Source organism: Pseudorasbora parva, chromosome 14, assembly GCF_024679245.1.
Source record: "Pseudorasbora parva isolate DD20220531a chromosome 14, ASM2467924v1, whole genome shotgun sequence".
NCBI classification, from domain to species: Eukaryota; Metazoa; Chordata; class Actinopteri; order Cypriniformes; family Gobionidae; genus Pseudorasbora; species Pseudorasbora parva.
In genome coordinates this window covers 30,011,975-30,030,046 of record NC_090185.1, presented here as the reverse complement: position 1 = coordinate 30,030,046, position 18,072 = coordinate 30,011,975, and the positions used below count along the sequence as shown (strand labels likewise).

General features: G+C 33.4%; 1 protein-coding gene across 1 annotated transcript; it reads left to right on the top strand.

Moving 5' to 3' along the window:
• Positions 1-510: 510 nt before the first annotated feature.
• Positions 511-6,537, top strand: si:dkey-222p3.1 (uncharacterized protein LOC100007529 homolog). The gene is made up of 4 exons (XM_067414889.1): positions 511-645; positions 1,507-1,547; positions 1,637-1,954; positions 5,768-6,537. The coding sequence occupies exons 1-4, from the start codon at positions 638-640 to the stop codon at positions 5,893-5,895; spliced, it is 495 nt and encodes a 164-aa protein (XP_067270990.1). The 5' UTR covers positions 511-637; the 3' UTR covers positions 5,896-6,537.
• Positions 6,538-18,072: the final 11,535 nt, after the last annotated feature.

Sequence of the window (18,072 nt, the reverse complement as noted above, 5' to 3'; positions counted from 1 at the left end):
AGTGACAGCGCCATCTAGTGTTAGCTGAGCAATTCACGCGTTCTGTTAAAAAATATTAATAAACCCTCATCTTGACGATATTAAAATAACATTCCTTACAAAAAGCAGCATTGGCTGGTATGTTTCAGTCATACATGCCCATATAATTAATAATATTATAAAACAAAATTAAATAGCCATCATTGAAGCATCTTAGTGAAAAAGCTGTGTTGGTTTTATTATATGGTTCAGTTATGTTTTCGATTTTGCAGTGTGTGGCTCATCTGTTGTTGCTGTTGTTGTTGTTTTTTAATATGAAGGTAAACAGCTTATATTATAGCAGACAAAGATGTATTCGAAATGAAACACAATTCATAGGCCTAAAACAAACACGTGTACACTAATGTCAAAATTCTGTATGACAAAACTCATACAGTATTATTTATATGTTTTTACTTGTTACTGTTTAGTTTACACGACAATAGATACATGCATTAATATATAAAAATTTAAAGAGATGAAAACAACAGCGTGAGTGGAACTGCGCATGCTCAGTCATAAGTAAATTATGAAGACGCATTACTATTAAATTTCAGCTGAAAGTTCAGCTTAATTCCTCCAATAACTATCCGCTCGCATTATTATATTTTTTTGCACCATGAAAAGGTACGTTGTGCTGAAGTTGTCGTCGTATAGCAGTACGTAAACATCTTTATCTGGCCTTCACAACAAAGGGACGCAGTGTTATTAGCTAGAGGCTTTGCTAGCTATAAGCTGCAGTCAGTGTATATATGTAAATATTCTTACATTTACGCTGATAACGTGTCCGAGATATTTCCAGCAACAGAGAAATGCAGTTTCCATTTAATGTTAACTTAACACGTTCAAAAATTGTCCGTCTGTTTGCGTAGATATGTTTAGCTTTTCTAATAACGTAGCTTGTCTGGCTAACGTTACTTAAATATAAACTCGAATTCATAAAAACGAAATTGAAGTAAATCAAATGATCTTGAATATATGTCTGTCTATCTATATTAGATATTGTATGGCGTACTTATGTAGTTTGTGTGTTAGTGTTATTATATCTGACGTCAAGCTGCACAGGTCTGTTGCAGCTATAATTTAATCATTTCATCTAATTATATAACGTCATATAAAATCATACTACATAAAATAAGAATCTAGCTTAAGAGACTTTAAATTATCCAAATACACCACTGTCCTTTAACATTGGTGTATAAATTAAAGCAACCAAGAATTTCTTCACAAAACAACTTCTGTATCTTCACACTTCTACAAGACCGCTTTTCAATATAATCTGCACTACTACAGGTTTCATCACCCACTTTTGTCATCATAAATGACGTTTTGTTGACCTCTGTGTCGCTGCAGTACCTGTTGTTGAAGTCTCAGTCCCCTGAGGAAGAGATATTTCTAACTAGTGTCCTGAGACATATCTTTAATATTGGGAATAGTAGTTTACCACAGTTTGTTTCTGAATGACTGTTATTGTGCTTGTTTTTGCAGTGTGTTGCTTGTCTGTTTCTTTATACTGGTTTTGAATGAAGGTAAGCACATAATATTGCATATGTATTTGAATCATCTTGAAAGTCAGCATTGAGTCTTTCACATGTTCCTGGTTTGTCTTTTGTTTCAGCATCTGGGCAGGAAACCGTTCAAGGTTTTATCGGCGATTCTGTAGTTTTGCCGTGTCGTTCTACCAAGCAACCTAAAATCTTTACTGCACACTGGAGATATGAGGACAGCAAGAATGTTTATGACATAGAAGATGGCAAAGGGTCGCCTAATGAGCAGGACCCAGTGTACAAAAGCAGAACTGAAACTTTTCCAGCAGAATATTCAAAAGGAAACTACTCCCTCAGACTTCGGAAACTTCAGAAAAGTGATGCAGGGTCGTACTGCTGCTTCATCACTGAATTTGATGTACAGATATGCACAGTGCTTCAAGTAAAAGGTGTGATGATTGCCATTATTAGCTCCAAAAAATCTTGCTGTTATACATCAGTAATTGGAATTTAAGAGTGGTGAAGTGAGGTGAAGTGTGTATTTTTTCCCATGTTCCCATGTTTTATCCCAGTTTAATTAACTGCAATAAGCTGCTCTTAGGTTGACAAATTTGACAAAAAAATGTAAACAAAAATAATTAGACTGACAAAATAAATTCTAAAAATAACCAGTCAGACAAAAAAAAACAACATTATAAAGCCTAATAGCAAATTCTAAAACAAAATTGACAAAAAAATGTAAACAAAATAATCAGTCTGACAAAATAAATTCAACAAATAAAAATTGACAAAATAATCAGTCTGATAAAATAAATTCTACAAATAAAAATTTACAAAAAAATCTGTCTGATAAAATTTAAATAAAAACAGTCAGACAAAAAAACTGATTATAAAACCAAATAACAAATGATACAATAAAATAAATTGGACTAAAAATTAAAAACAAAATGATCAGTTTGACCAAATAAATTCTACAAATAAAAATAACAAAATAATCAGTCCTACAAAATATATTTTATAAATACAAATTAACAAAATATTCAGTCTGACAAAATAAATTCTTTAAATAAAAATAAATTCTACAAATAAAAATAAAAACAGTCAGACAAAAAAACTGATTATAAAACCAAATAACAAATGATACAATAAAATAAATTGGACTAAAAATTTAAAACAAAATAATCAGTCTTACAAAATACATTTTATAAATAAAAATTAACAAAATAATCAGTCTGATAAAATACATTTTATAAATAAAAATTAACAAAATAATCAGTCTGATAAAATAAATTCTACAAATAAAAATTAACAAAACAATCAGTCTGATAAAATAAATGCTGTAAATAAAAAATTACAAAAAAAAATCAGTCTGATAAAATTTAAATAAAAAACGGTCAGACAAAAAAAATGATTATAAAACCAAATAACAAATGATAAAATAAAATAAATTTGACTAAAAATTAAAAACAAAATAATCAGTCTGACAAAATAAGTTCTTTAAATAGAAATTCAAACAATATAATCAGTCTGACAAAATAAATTCTATAAATAAAAATTAACAAAATAATCAGTCTGACAATACAATTTACAAATAAAAATAACAAAATAATCAGCCTGACAATAAAATTTACAAAATAAAAATAACAAAATAATCAGTCTTACAAAATAAATTCTATGAATAAAAATTAACAAAATATTCAGACTGACAATAAATTCTACAAATAAAAATTAACAAAACAATCAGTCTGATAAAATAAATGCTGTAAATAAAAATTACAAAAAAAAATCAGTCTGATAAAATTTAAATAAAAAACGGTCAGACAAAAAAAAATGATTATAAAACCAAATAACAAATGATAAAATAAAATAAAATAAATTTGACTAAAAATTAAAAACAAAATAATCAGTCTGACAAAATAAGTTCTTCAAATAGAAATTCAAACAATATAATCAGTCTTACAAAATACATTCTATAAATAAAAATTTTAACAAAATAATCAGTCTTACAAAATACATTCTATAAATAAAAATTTTAACAAAATATTCAGTCTGATAAAATACATTCTATAAATAAAAATTCAAACAAAATATTCAGACTGACAAAATAAATTCTATAAATAAAAATTAACAAAATAATCAGTCTGACAATAAAATGTACAAATAAAAATAACAAAATAATCATTCTGACAATAAAATTTACAAAATAAAAATAACAAAATAATCAGTCTGACAAAATAAATTCTATAAATAAAAATTAACAAAATATTCAGACTGACAAAATAAATTCTATAAATAAAAATTAACAAAATATTCAGACTGACAAAATAAATTCTATAAATAAAAATTAACAAAACAATCAGTCTGATAAAATAAATGCTGTAAATAAAAAATTACAAAAAAAATCAGTCTGATAAAATTTTAATAAAAAACGGTCAGACAAAAAAAAATGATTATAAAAACAAATAACAAATGATAAAATAAAATAAATTTGACTAAAAATTAAAAACAAAATAATCAGTCTGACAAAATAAGTTCTTCAAATAGAAATTCAAACAATATAATCAGTCTGACAAAATAAATTCTATAAATAAAAATTAACAAAATAATCAGTCTTACAAAATACATTCTATAAATAAAAATTTTAACAAAATATTCAGTCTGATAAAATACATTCTATAAATAAAAATTCAAACAAAATATTCAGACTGACAAAATAAATTCTATAAATAAAAATTAACAAAATAATCAGTCTTACAAAATACATTCTATAAATAAAAATTCAAACAAAATATTCAGACTGACAAAATAAATTCTATAAATAAAAAATAACAAAATAATCAGTCTGACAATAAAATTTACAAAATAAAAATAACAAAATAATCAGTCTGACAAAATAAATTCTATAAATAAAAATTAACAAAATATTCAGACTGACAAAATAAATTCTGTAAATAAAAATTAACAAAATATTCAGTCTGACAATAAAATGTACAAATAAAAATAACAAAATAATCGGTCTGACAATAAAATTTACAAATAAAATTAACAAAATAATCAGTCTGACAAAATAAATTCTATAAATAAAAATTAACAAAATAATCAGTCTTACAAAATACATTCTATAAATAAAAATTTTAACAAAATATTCAGTCTGATAAAATACATTCTATAAATAAAAATTCAAACAAAATATTCAGACTGACAAAATAAATTCTATAAATAAAAATTAACAAAATAATCAGTCTTACAAAATACATTCTATAAATAAAAATTCAAACAAAATATTCATACTGACAAAATAAATTCTATAAATAAAAAATAACAAAATAATCAGTCTGACAATAAAATTTACAAAATAAAAATAACAAAATAATCAGTCTGACAAAATAAATTCTATAAATAAAAATTAACAAAATATTCAGACTGACAAAATAAATTCTGTAAATAAAAATTAACAAAATATTCAGTCTGACAATAAAATGTACAAATAAAAATAACAAAATAATCGGTCTGACAATAAAATTTACAAATAAAATTAACAAAATAATCAGTCTGACAAAATAAATTTTATAAATAAAAATTAACAAAATAATCAGTCTGACAATAAAATTTACAAATAAAAATAACAAAATAATCAGTCTTACAAAATAAATTCTATGAATAAAAATTCAAACTAAATCAGTCTGACAATATAAATTATAAATAAAAATTAACAATAATCAGTCTGACAAAATCTTAAAAAAACAGTCAGACAAAAAAAACTGATTATAAAACCAAATAACAAATCATAAAATAAATATGACTGACAAAATAAATTCTTTAAATAAAAATTCAAACACAATAATCAGTCTGACAAAATAAATTCTGTAAATAAAAATTAACAATAATCAGTGACAAATTCTTTAAAAAAAAAAAAAAAAGATTATAAAAAACAAAATAACAAATGATAACATAAAATAAATTTGACTAAAAATAAAAAAAACAGTCTGACAAAATCAATTGTATGAATAAAAATTCAAACAAAATCAGTCTGACAAAATCAATTCTATAACTAACCAGTCTGGTAAATAAAGTGGTCTGTGTGTACCTTCAGACACTGTTTTGAAAAACCTGTTTGGAAACGATGCTTATTCTTCCACTTTTGCTTGTATTGCTTGTGGCACAGAAATGACACACTTCCCCTCTGGAGTTTTCCTAATGATCTGTACTAGCCTAAATGCTTACCTTTTTTTCAGTCATCTTTCATTATGTTTGTGTTTTAGAGAAACCAGTGGGAATCCAAGAGAAGCCAGGCTCAAACCGTGGCATTGAATCCAAAGCAGAGCGGATCGTCTCTCTGTTGATTCCTTTCTTCGCTGGTACTTTTCTGCTCTGGTTGTGTGAGTGGTAATTGTAGGTATTTTAGCAGTGTGTGCTTTAAGAGCTGAGCTACGGTGATCCTACCTGCTCACTGAAACAGACTAGGAACCACAAAATGACATTTTATGTACCTTAGTTCACAAGATGTCATTTTGATAAACATTGAGACAAAAAAACACTTCTGACTTGTTTTACACGGGGCAGATGGCTGGGCGGCACTGTAGATTAGACATCTGAAAAAGCAAAGCATTGAAAATGCAGCTTTCCGTAACATTTACAGTTGACTAAGCCTCCTGTCCATTCACATAGATAAAACATTTTTTGTCTGGCCTGATGAGTTCGATCACTTGTGTTTTTCAGTAATCTTGTAGCTTTGGGATGCAGTGCTTGTGTTGTGCAATATAGTTGAGAGTTGTTTACTAAATTATTTACAGATTGTTTCACCAATTCTGTTAGACTACTTTAGTTTATTTATCTATTTTTATTTAGCTAGTTTATTTAAAATATTGTATTCTTATTTATTATTGTACTATAATTTATTATAATAATTTATTTTATTTAATGTATGTCGTTTATTTAACTTATTCAAACATTTGTCATGCGAAACTATTAAATCTTAAGTTGTGTAACTGCATGCTGCCTGTAATGCAAATAAATGCTCAAGTAGCTTGTCTATTTTTTTAATTATTTTTTTTTAACTGTTGTTTTGACAAAATTATATGCACCAAATGAAACTTCAGAGTTTGTCTACTAAGCAGGCCCAACAAAATTGAAGTTGGGATCAAGAGTGCTGTCATCATTCCCGTCTTGTTTTCCCCTGATCTTGTGTGGATTGGGAGACAGGGTCCTCTCTGGATTGGAACCTGGATGGGGACGGATGTCCTCTCTGGACTCAAAACACAAGTGAAACACAAGCATATACATACACCAAGCAGCAACCTCCCCCAGTTTCTGTTGAAGCCGATACAGAAGTGACTTAAACTGCAATTCATTGACTGGCCACTAGAGACAGGTTCCAGAATGGAGCAGAATCTCATTGAGCCCCATGTTAAAATTCCCAACTTTACAGCAGAAAAAACATATTTAAAGACTGATAACATTTTTGCTTTTTGTCTATATGGCTATATTTGCCCTTCATGACAACTGTGAGGGGTGAATTTTTGTACAACTCATTCATTTACATTATAAAGCCTTAAAGTTCTGCATAATTAAGGGCGTGGTCACTTTGAGTGACAGGTAGATAGCCATTTATCCGCTGTCTATTAGTCATCGCGTCACCTCAGCTCCGCCCACAACCCGCCTCTGCCCATTTTGTGTTATCCATGAGTGTCTGACAAGATGGCATCAGCTCGTCTCTACGCTTCAAAACTGTTCTTCAGAATCCTATGGGTGATGTCATAGACAGTATGTCCATATTCTTTTTACAGTTTATGATATACACACACACACTGAGTTAACAAGGGGGTGTGGTAAATGGGAAACACCTGGGGAGAATAATCATAATGAAAAACTACAAAGGACTACAAAAGATGACGTAAAACAGGAAGTAGGGCTGCACGTTTTCAAGTTTTTCATTAACCGTTAACTGAGGCCCTTAGCGACTGAGCCTCTCCTGGCAGAGAGTTCAAGCATCTGTGGACTCGTTCCTTCAGCTCGTGCAAACGTGCAGTATGCAACTTTTGGCCACTAGGGTTCACTCATTCAAAATAATAACAACAGACGTACTTTGATGACGTCGGGAAAGTGCGTGGGCTCATGGGAGTTGTTGTCATTATTGCCACTGTCAACCAGCGAATCTGGCATCTCCAGCAGAAAACATGTTCACTGACAAGGTAATGTATTGTTATATTACATCTCTATTATTGTTACGTTTAGTTACGGCTTTTCACTTTATGTATTGTCAATCTAATGAAATAGCAGCAAGCTACCGTTACTTAACAAACTTATCAGTAACGTTAGCTAATGTGTGAGACAGAATGTTGTGCGGGCGGTCGCTATGTCAACACACCTATAAGTTGGTAGGCTATGTTGACATATTAACCGCGCATCATAATTATAGTTACTCAAATTATAGATATGTTGACATGGCATCCGCGCTTGTCGAACATTCTGTCTATCAACTGTTCAATAAGGAAATAAATTTCAATTTAGTTTATCATTACCAACATAATACATAGTAAATGAGAGAACCAGCAATACGTTGTTCATTGGAACAGGCGCTGTGTCGCTCCCCACGTTCATCAATCATTCTAATAAACATTTATTTTGGAACTCAGAGATATATGAATAAGTAGATCATTATTAAATCAATATTATATGTAGCTAGTATTAAAATATGATAAAAGTGACGGTCACCTTATATTAATTGACCAAGATAGTGGCATATTACCTTATGAAGCTAACGTTACCTTCTCCAGCTACATATAAAACCAATAATAGCTAGTCCATCTGCGTTTTACACATGACATCATCGTGTCACCAAATATACGGATAGAAATATACTTTTGAATCAGTTTTTAAAAAATAGCTGTTTCAGTCTCCAAAAACACAGGATACGCCTGTTTGAAACGCCGATACAATACAAAATGTATACGTATTCAGCTAAACGCGTCTCAATGTGGTCAAGATCGCTATGCAATATGCAAACATACAGCATGTTATGATTATTATGTTAGCTGAATGGTTACTTAAATTACCTGTTTATTAAAACGCAAGCGAGATCAGAATCTCTCTGCAGTCCGAGCCTGTCACGAAGATTTCGCCATCTTTCAAAGGCTTCTCCAAGGTTTACACGTCTCTTACTTCTTCTACTGTCCCAAAATCTTCTCGGGTCATTTTTTTCACCCGTACGTTTGCGCTTTGTTGAGCTGGCAGAACGTACAGGCAAAGAGTAGTCATGATCCATTATCATACAGACTTTTTAATACGGGTGTTCCCCTTATACTGTCAGTCCTCTTTGAGTTTGGCGGTTCCGCCGAGTTCCGCAGGAAGACGCAAACGCGGAAATGACGTGATAGACGGGCGACATAACGGAAATAAAGACACGGTCCGTGTCTTCGAATTAAAATATTAATTTCTCTGGATTTAGAAGTTAATTGGAACTGTCGGGATAATGTAAACACACAACTTTAAAAAATATATAACATAGATATAGTGATCTTTTATATTTTTAATGCTGAAACATTACATATTGTGCCTTTAAAGTAACCTCTGCTTTTCGCTAGTCCCTTACAAGGTTCTCACTTCAAACTTTCTTTCTTCTGATCCCTTATGCACAGCGCGCGCGGCTCCCGCTCTGCTTCTGCCCTAATGCGACTTATGTAATTTTCCTCTTCATGACGCATTTTTTGACTGATGCGACTTATACTCCGGAGCGACTTATATCCTGAAAATGCGGTAAGCATTGCATTGCAATACTTGCATTTTGCCCCGTCACTCTCAATTTTAAAGTGCTCCCACGCTGTACTTTTCTTTGCCCGCATCATGTTAGAAAACTGGTCATGACTTCTAGTGGATATTACAAATGTCTGGGAGCGCTCTGGCGGTCTCTAGCGGTGCAAAAATATATTACAACTAAATTCAAAGCACGTCATTGATGCCACTTAACCGAGCAAAATGTTTCACTCGGTTACGCAATTTTTAACGGTTAATCGGTTAAGCATGGACACCCCTAACAGGAAGTAATCCACACACGCAGGGCCGTCGCTAGTGGGGTGAAAGATTATGACAATTACAGGGGCCCCACTAAATATATATAGTTGTGCTAAATATTCCCCTACTAGTGATGGGAAGTTTGGTTCTTTTCCGCGAACCGGTTCTTTCGGACAGTTCGTTTCAATGATCCAGTTAAAAAAAACGGATCACCGGTTCTTTTACGTCTTTACGTAATGACGTCATTTCTATCATCCCGACGGATGAAAATACATTCAAACACATCCATATAAAGTATTTCTAATCAAAACTTAGTATAGTAATAATTATTATTGATATCATCATCATCTAGGATACATTTTTTATTTATGTTTTGCAACAGCACTCAATACAGCCACTGTCATGCAAACACTGATGTTTTACACAGATTAAATAAACGTACATTGACATAATAGGCCTACTTACACAAATCCTCAGTTCACCCGGGCTCATGTATTATCTGCATCAGCTGTCCCAGTCCGAGAGAAACAGTTCGGTTACGCCGCTCTCACGCATGCTCAGTATCTCCGCTCACCGGTTCTCAGAATCGAACATGTCCGAAAGATCCAACGTGCCCGATAGAAACGGTTCTCGATTCTGTACTGGTGATCCGAGAACCGTTGCAACCCGGTCGATCTGACTCCAGAACCGCTGTATCAGTGTATGTGTGCTGAGGAGGGTGCTGAGCTGCGAACTGCTGCAAACCTACTGTTTTGATTACATTTTAAAATGTGTATCGACTTTTTGAAATTACATAAGAAAAAAGCTGTTCCTGAAAATATCATGCATTATTGATAAAACAAATAAATGTTTAATTTGACCGTTTTACAATCCATTGTTTCCGAACTTTAAAATAATACAGTGATAAGACAGCTTTGTTATGATGTTTCCAAACGTGATTAGTTTTATACACCTAAAACTTGTATTTTGTTCCTCTGAGCAAATAACACGCATGCGCAGCTCCTCGGCTCATCGGTTCTCAGTATCGAACGTGTCCAACAGAAACGGTTTTTGATTCTGTACTGCTGATCCGAGGATCCGACAACCGGTACGTTCGGTTACACGCGCATGCTCAGTATCAGCTGCTTGTGAACTCTCACAGCAAAACATGTCTCACTTCAGGTAATGGTTGGAGTTAATACATCTACTTCAAGATATTAGTTTATTTCTAGTCGGAGAGACTGTCACTCATGTCAGAAAGTTATAACTATAGTAACTTGTGGGATCAGCCATGATTTGAGACGCGAACCGTTTAGAACGATTCAGTTCGATTTGGTGAACTGGTTCGACCGGTTCACTATAAAGATCCGGTTAAAAAGAACGATTTGTTCGCGAACCGGACATCACTGTCCCCTACTCGTATGAATCATAGTATGCACACATTTGTATGCCTGGGAGTTAAATTAAAACCACAAAATCATGCAATTTAGTTACAAAGGTTTTCTTAAATATCTCCTCTCTCGCCCTTTCATAAAAATGGTTTAGTCCGATGGTTATTAATTCAGCCGGATGACCCAATAAAATCGCAATTTCTCGTCTTTTGTTGTTATTTTATTGACCCTCCTCAAAGTCCCCCCTAGTCTCTAATATGCACACAGAAAAATAGGGTGTCAAAATTGTACCTTTAGGGGTACGACAGCTTGTCGCTGGGGCAGTACCCTTAAAAGGACATCTTTGTACTTTTTTTTTTACTCCTAAAAGGTGCATATTAGTACCTTTGAGTACAAATGCGTACCTTTTACAGATACTACTACGAACCTTTTTGTGGTAAAAATGGTACAAAGTTGTCCTTTTAAGGGTACTGCCCCAGCGACAAGCTGTTGTACCCCTAAAGGTACAATTTTGACACCCTATTTAGTTAGCTCATTTTAAACAACGGTCGCATATAAAAATGACACATGAAGTGTGTTAGCAATCTGTCTACACGTATTGTGTTAAATGCTGTGAGTAAATTCCCAAGTTGTGTTCATTTTAAACTACACATTGATATGTGTAATAGAGTTTTTTTTTTTCAGACACATTTTTAGTTAATATTGACACAAAATGTGTAAATTGGAGTGTTACACATAATTTGTGTAATATTTCTACACATTCCTTCTAAGTGTGTAGTTTGTCTTGCATAATTGCTTGTCACTGCTAAAACTGCCATTGTGCTCATTATTCCACCTGTAATAGGTCTATTATGTAACGTTTCATAGAACTGCACTGGAAATAATAAGAAAACACTGATTTGCAATGTTTTTTGTTTTTTTATTACATTTTATAACATTTTATATATATATATATATATATATATATATATATATATATATATATATATATATATATATATATATATATATATATATATATCAACACATTATTTTCAAGAATACATTACAAAAGTGTGAAGATAAAACCGATTAACAAAGACACAATCCATGTCAGTTCTCTATATAGTCCCCCATGGTTCACTCTTCCTGCTACGGGTCTATCTGTAAGAAAAAACAACATTAGTTTGACCAGTCTGATCTTTTTTGATGAAGATCTTCAGATTATACACACCTTTGACATGAAGCTCTATGATGGTTTCCTGTTGAAATGGCCCTGTGATGATACAGCTGTACTTCCTAGCATCAGTTTTTTGAAGATTGTTGAGTTTGATGGAGACATTGCCGTTCCTTTGCTCATCAGGGAATGCTTCAACTCTGTTCTTGTACTCGGTAGCTTGGTTTTCGACTGCTGCGTTGCCCCCAATTATGTCATACACTTCCTTGCCTTTATCGTCTCTCCAGTGTACTTTAAAATCTTGAATTTTGCCTAGACGGATAGCGCATGGCAAGACAGCCGAGTCTCCAATAAGATCCGAAACTGGGACCTCTGAAGAACCTAAAAAAAGAGTGCACCGTTTGGCTTCTGCATGGCATGACATTTCATTTAAAAATTAAATTAAATGTTTAATTTCTCACCTGTGATATACGGCAGAAACACAAAGACGATGATGATATACCGACTTTGGAAACAGAAAATAAAAAGATGCAAACCTTCATATTTAAATCTCCAATATTATCAATCATTGCAAAGGAACTGGATGCGTAGTTGACACCGTGAATTATTTATCCCTCCCAATTCAGTATCATTCTTCTGTGACATTGTAAGTACTGTATCTTTCTTTGCATTTTCATCAAAGTTTGATTAGCATCATCACATTTACATTCACAGCACCAAATGTTGATTATTAGCATAGCTTGTCTAACGTTAGTCCAACATGGACCCAATATGAGCTTTTTATTTAAAATGTGCAAAATAATCATGAATTAATTATTATAAGCATAGGTTTTGTCCCTTTTTTTGCACCAAAAATCAGTATATACTAGGAAAACACTAAAAAGTAGCAATTTATTTGCTCCACACCCCTATAGGCCGATTAAAGCCAGCTCGAACAAGCGTATAATGTACATTCAACAAATACGTTTTCTAAAACAAACAATCTACTTGCACTTAGTTACTCTCATATTTATCTGTCATGAATATAATCTTTGCTATTTATGGGCAATAAATTATATTTTGTTAAAACATTGCAGCTGTTACTTCCATGCTACATCAACGAAAGCATACGTCTCGATCAGATTACACATTTTTTTGTCTCAAAATTCACTAAAACATACCTGTGTCCCATGGTGGGTTTTTTTTTTTTTTATTAAAATATATAGCAATTTAGCAATCTACTGAAAAGTGAAAACAATTTCTTAACGCTAAATTAACGAGAGCAAGCCACGTTGTCAATGTCCTTCAAGCTAAGATGGCGCATGCTAATACGTATGCAATGCGACATTTCCGGAGGATAAATGTCGCTCTTTTTTGACTAGCTAGAAAAATATTTGACTTAGCATTAAGAGCCTATTTTTAAAAAAAATATTATGTTCCCTTTTAATTTTGCTCCTTAAAAGGCATTTGAGCCCAAGAGGTCATTTAGAGAAACTGTTTTTTTTTTTTTTACCACTCCAAAATATATTTTACTATTATTTTAGATGTTTTATTTATTAATTATTATAAACATCACTGTGGACTAAATCCACCAGTCTTTCCTGGTTAGTTTTTCATGGCTATAGTTTCCTTTCAGTCGGTCAAAATTATTTGGATTCAACATTGTGTCGGCGTCCCCGAGATATTAGGATCCCAATTAGGCGGTGACGTCGACGTAACGTCTCTGGTGCCTCCTTCAGGGAATGAGTGTTACATACGTAAACGAAACAGTTTGTGACAGTTTAAGACTGAACAAAAAGTATACAACTAAGATATTTTACACACCTTTGATGAAGAACTGAGCTTGATTGGTGAAGATGGAAAAAAATCCTTCTTGATTCTTGAGTTGACTTTGAAGGAGAGGTATTGTTTGTTTCAGAGGAAGTTTAGGTTGAATTTGTAATCAGTTCCATGTAGTTCTTTTCCGAGAAAATAAATAAATCCATTTTTAAGATTCCATTTTGGGAGCGTCTTCAAGTTCTTCAAGTCTTCAAGTTCCTCAAAGTGACCTGCAAAGATTTAAAATAGTCAGAAATTAATTATACATAAATAATGATCTTAATACACATGTTTTTTTTTTCTTTCTGTAAGGAATTGCCTACAAAACATTTTTTAGTACCAGCATGAAATACATATGACGACAAATACAATGAACAGAAGATGCTAAATGAATTCTGCTCTCTATCAAGAACATGAAAGTAGATGATTTTTATGACCTACCTCAAGGTTATTCCCTTTATGCCTTTGCCACAGTCTAAAGAGACAAGCCTGACATTGACCTGCCTTCTTCATTCTCATCTTCCCTGTGTTAAACAAGTGTCTCCTCTTGCCAGAGACTGCCTGAGAGACTGTGAGTGCAGGTGATGAGGAAACAGAGTTTATAGTTGTGATGGGAGGAGCACCATCCACCTGATGACAGCTAAACAAAACTATTACAGGAATGACAAGACATACCAGTTCTGAAAGAATTGAAATTAGAGATATTTGAGATTTGAAATTGAACAAAGACATTTGTTTTATTGTTTTCAACCCCCTCTCTCTTATCAGCAGGGCCATTTGGAATTCCTAAAGACAGAGATGCTGAAGGCATGTAGACCAAATGTGTGCCACACCTGTAGTACAGTGGGGGAAGTTTGGTCTGAATGGTCAGTTTGAATGTCTCACATTAGAGTTTCAGTCACATGGTCAAGGAATAGATAAAAGATGATTTGCTCTGTCTCTTTTTTTCTCTGGCTCTCTCTGATCTTGGGGGCCTGTTCTTTGGCATTAATGGTATATGTTTTTATCATCTCAAACATCTATTTTGTAACTATTTTAAGGTGTTAAAGCAGCACTTGGCAACTTTTGCTCTCGGGGTCCCCCTACAGTTTGGAAAAAATAATGTCGTCAACTACTGTCGTAAGCTCTGTCATCCTACAACAGGCGATGCCATCGCACGTGCATTTGTTGACATGACAACCCTGATAGCCCTGAAATAGTAATGCGTGGGTCGTCTCATAACCCGCGGACCCCGTATGTCTATTTAATGGTCGTGGGTGCGGGGCGGGTTGTAAAAATATATACAGTGGTGCGGGGCGGGCCAAATAACTTCATAAAAGTGGCACCACGGGTTTGTGCAGCACTAACAGTTCCCCTGAACACTGCAGGAGGAGTTCACATGCAGGTGTTCTTCTGGCATCGCGTGTGAAATGTCTTCATGCCAGGTAACGTTACAGTCAGTGGCATATGTTTCAGCATGTCATATGAATATAATTTCATGGGTTTTATTTCTTTCAAACGCCAAATAATCACGATGCTCACATTTACAAGCCAGCGTCATTATAGTAGTCTATTGGTTACCGTTTTACAGAATCTATATGGTACTTCAGTTCAATGTTTGAGTGGTAGGTAATCACCATAACAAGTATGACAGCATCGGTCGGGCACGCCTCCTTCAGCTCACGCTGACGAGCAAACGCTGGTCACATGTTGATCCTCGTCCTGCCTTTAATCCCATCACTTTTTCGTTTCCTCTTATTGCTTTCCTCCAACAAAACCTTTTATTTCTTATGTGTCTGTGCTGCTTCGGACATGACTATATTATCCGACGAACAAAGTTGGGCTCGCACGTCCGAATTTAAGGAAGTGTGGGGGTTGGTGGAAGTGACGTATATGCCGTAAAGCAGTCGAATTTTGTAGTTCTTTTTGTTCTCGGGTTACTACCCGAAACCCGAAGTTTAAAAGTACGATTAAAAACGATACAGACCCCATCAAGCTATGGCAGACGTGTCATTCAACCTATTGTAAGTCAATTTATCATCACAAGAGTCTTGAAAATATATTATGAAGGTTGAAAAGTTACCTAGTGCTGCTTTAAGTTCTTTATATTACAAATGATTTGCTAACAGGTTTTGATTTGGTATTGACTTTGAAGTGCTACCTATTGCAATACAATATAGTCACATTAAAGCAACCGTCGTTGGTATAAGTTGCAGTGGGTGGTAAAGATGAGAAATGTACAGTTTTCTACAATCTTTTTGATAACGTTTCTTTAGTCGTTCGGCAACCGTGCATCCTGAACCACTGTAGGCGATCCATCCTTACAGTTCACATAAATTATAAATCTTGTTTTTATTTTGGAAGGATACTGTGTGATCTGTCATTGGTGTTGTTTATATATATATATATATATATATATATATATATATATATATATATGATCCGAATAATAAGATTTAAATCAATTTGTGCAATAGGCCTACAGAAGTAGATCTTTAAAGGACAACTCCGGTGAGAAATGACCCTAGGGGTAATTAACAGATGGTTACCGAGTAGATCGTTCTCTGGGATGCGTTTTCATGAAAATCGAATGTAAAGAGTTTTATCTCTAAAAACAGATTAGCTTATAATGCTTGTCTATGGGGCACAGGGTAGACACAGGGTAGTAAAATTAAATAGCTAGTTAATACCACTAACAAGGCTCAAAATAGCCTCATACTAACACAGTAGCATAATGAGGGTCCCTACATGCAAACCGAAGCATTGAGAATGTTCTAAGTGTACAAACAGTTTAATAAGAAGATACTTTATAAACACAGCGCATTACGCGTTCACTGACAGGCGCCATCTTGGAAAACAGTCTCAACGAATCGATCCATGAGCGCTGTTCTAAGTGAGCTGGTCGATAGGAATTAAGTTTGTGAAATGTAATAACATGGACATTTTTATTTTTATTTATTTATTTTCTCTGTTGCGTTCAGTGTTTTCTTCCGGAAACAACGGACCATATGAGATTCCAAGTCACAGTTCATCACTTAGCAGAGCGCTCGTAGCTCGACGAGTCGAGACTGTTTTCCAAGATGAAGCCTGTTCATGAGCGCGTAATGCGCTGTCTTTATAAAGTATCTTCTTATTAAACTGTTTCTGCACTTACAATGTTCTCTATGCTTCGGTTTGCATTTAGGGTACCTCATTATGCTACCATGTTAGTGTGAGGCTATTTTGAGCCTTGTTAGTGGTATTAACTAGCGATTTAATTTCACCACCCGGTGCCCCATAGACAAGTGTTATAAACTAATCTGTTTTTAGAGATAAAACTCTTTACATTCGATTTCCATGAAAACGAATCACAGAGAACGATCTAGTCTCTAATCATCTGTTAATTACACCTAGGTTCATTTCTCACCGGAGTTGTCCTTTAAGACAACACAGAAACATTAAGAGTTCCTGGATAAGATGGCTCAGAATAAATAAAGCTGTAAACCAAACTGCCTTAAACAGGACATAAAATGTAAAGATGTAAAAGGTCAGTGACTAAAAGAGTGGTTTAAGGAAGTGTTCTGATTTGCCTTTATTCTGTTTTGCATGCTGTATGCAAAATGGAAAAAGGCAAATCAGAACACTTCATTCAGCCTGGCTGTGATTTCATCATTGACTTCTTTCTGTTTCGAAATGTTTAAAGGGCCACTGAAGTGCCTTGAAAAACAGCATTCAATGGGTGCTTCTCAATATCCCTCCTCGTTTCCTCGCCCTTCTATCCTCCATCCTATGACCCGGAAACCGATGGAGCTCAGCTATCTTGTAGGAGATCTCAATTCTTTAATTGTATCGCAAGGAGTGAGGATCGAGGAGTGAGGAGGCTTCCTGAAAAGACATGAGCGAGGATATACAGGAGGATCCTTTGTGGAAGTGTTTTATCGACTAAACGTGACGCAAGCATTAATTCTCCTCCCCTTCATATTGTGCCACAGTTTATTCGTTATTATTATTATGTTTACATGTACAAGACACAAATGATTGTCAAATAACAACACCTGACAGTTGCAGAATTATATCAAAGCACAAGAAAATGAACGAAACAAATAGAGAAACAAATAGAAACCAATACTATACAATGAATAAAAAGCAGTTTATAGTTTATAACTGGAATACGTTGTTAATAATAACTGGTAATATTAATTAAAATATGGACAAATGTGGTATTTTGTGGAGGCTGAAGCTCACAATATAAATAGTTATCTCTAATGTTTAAGAA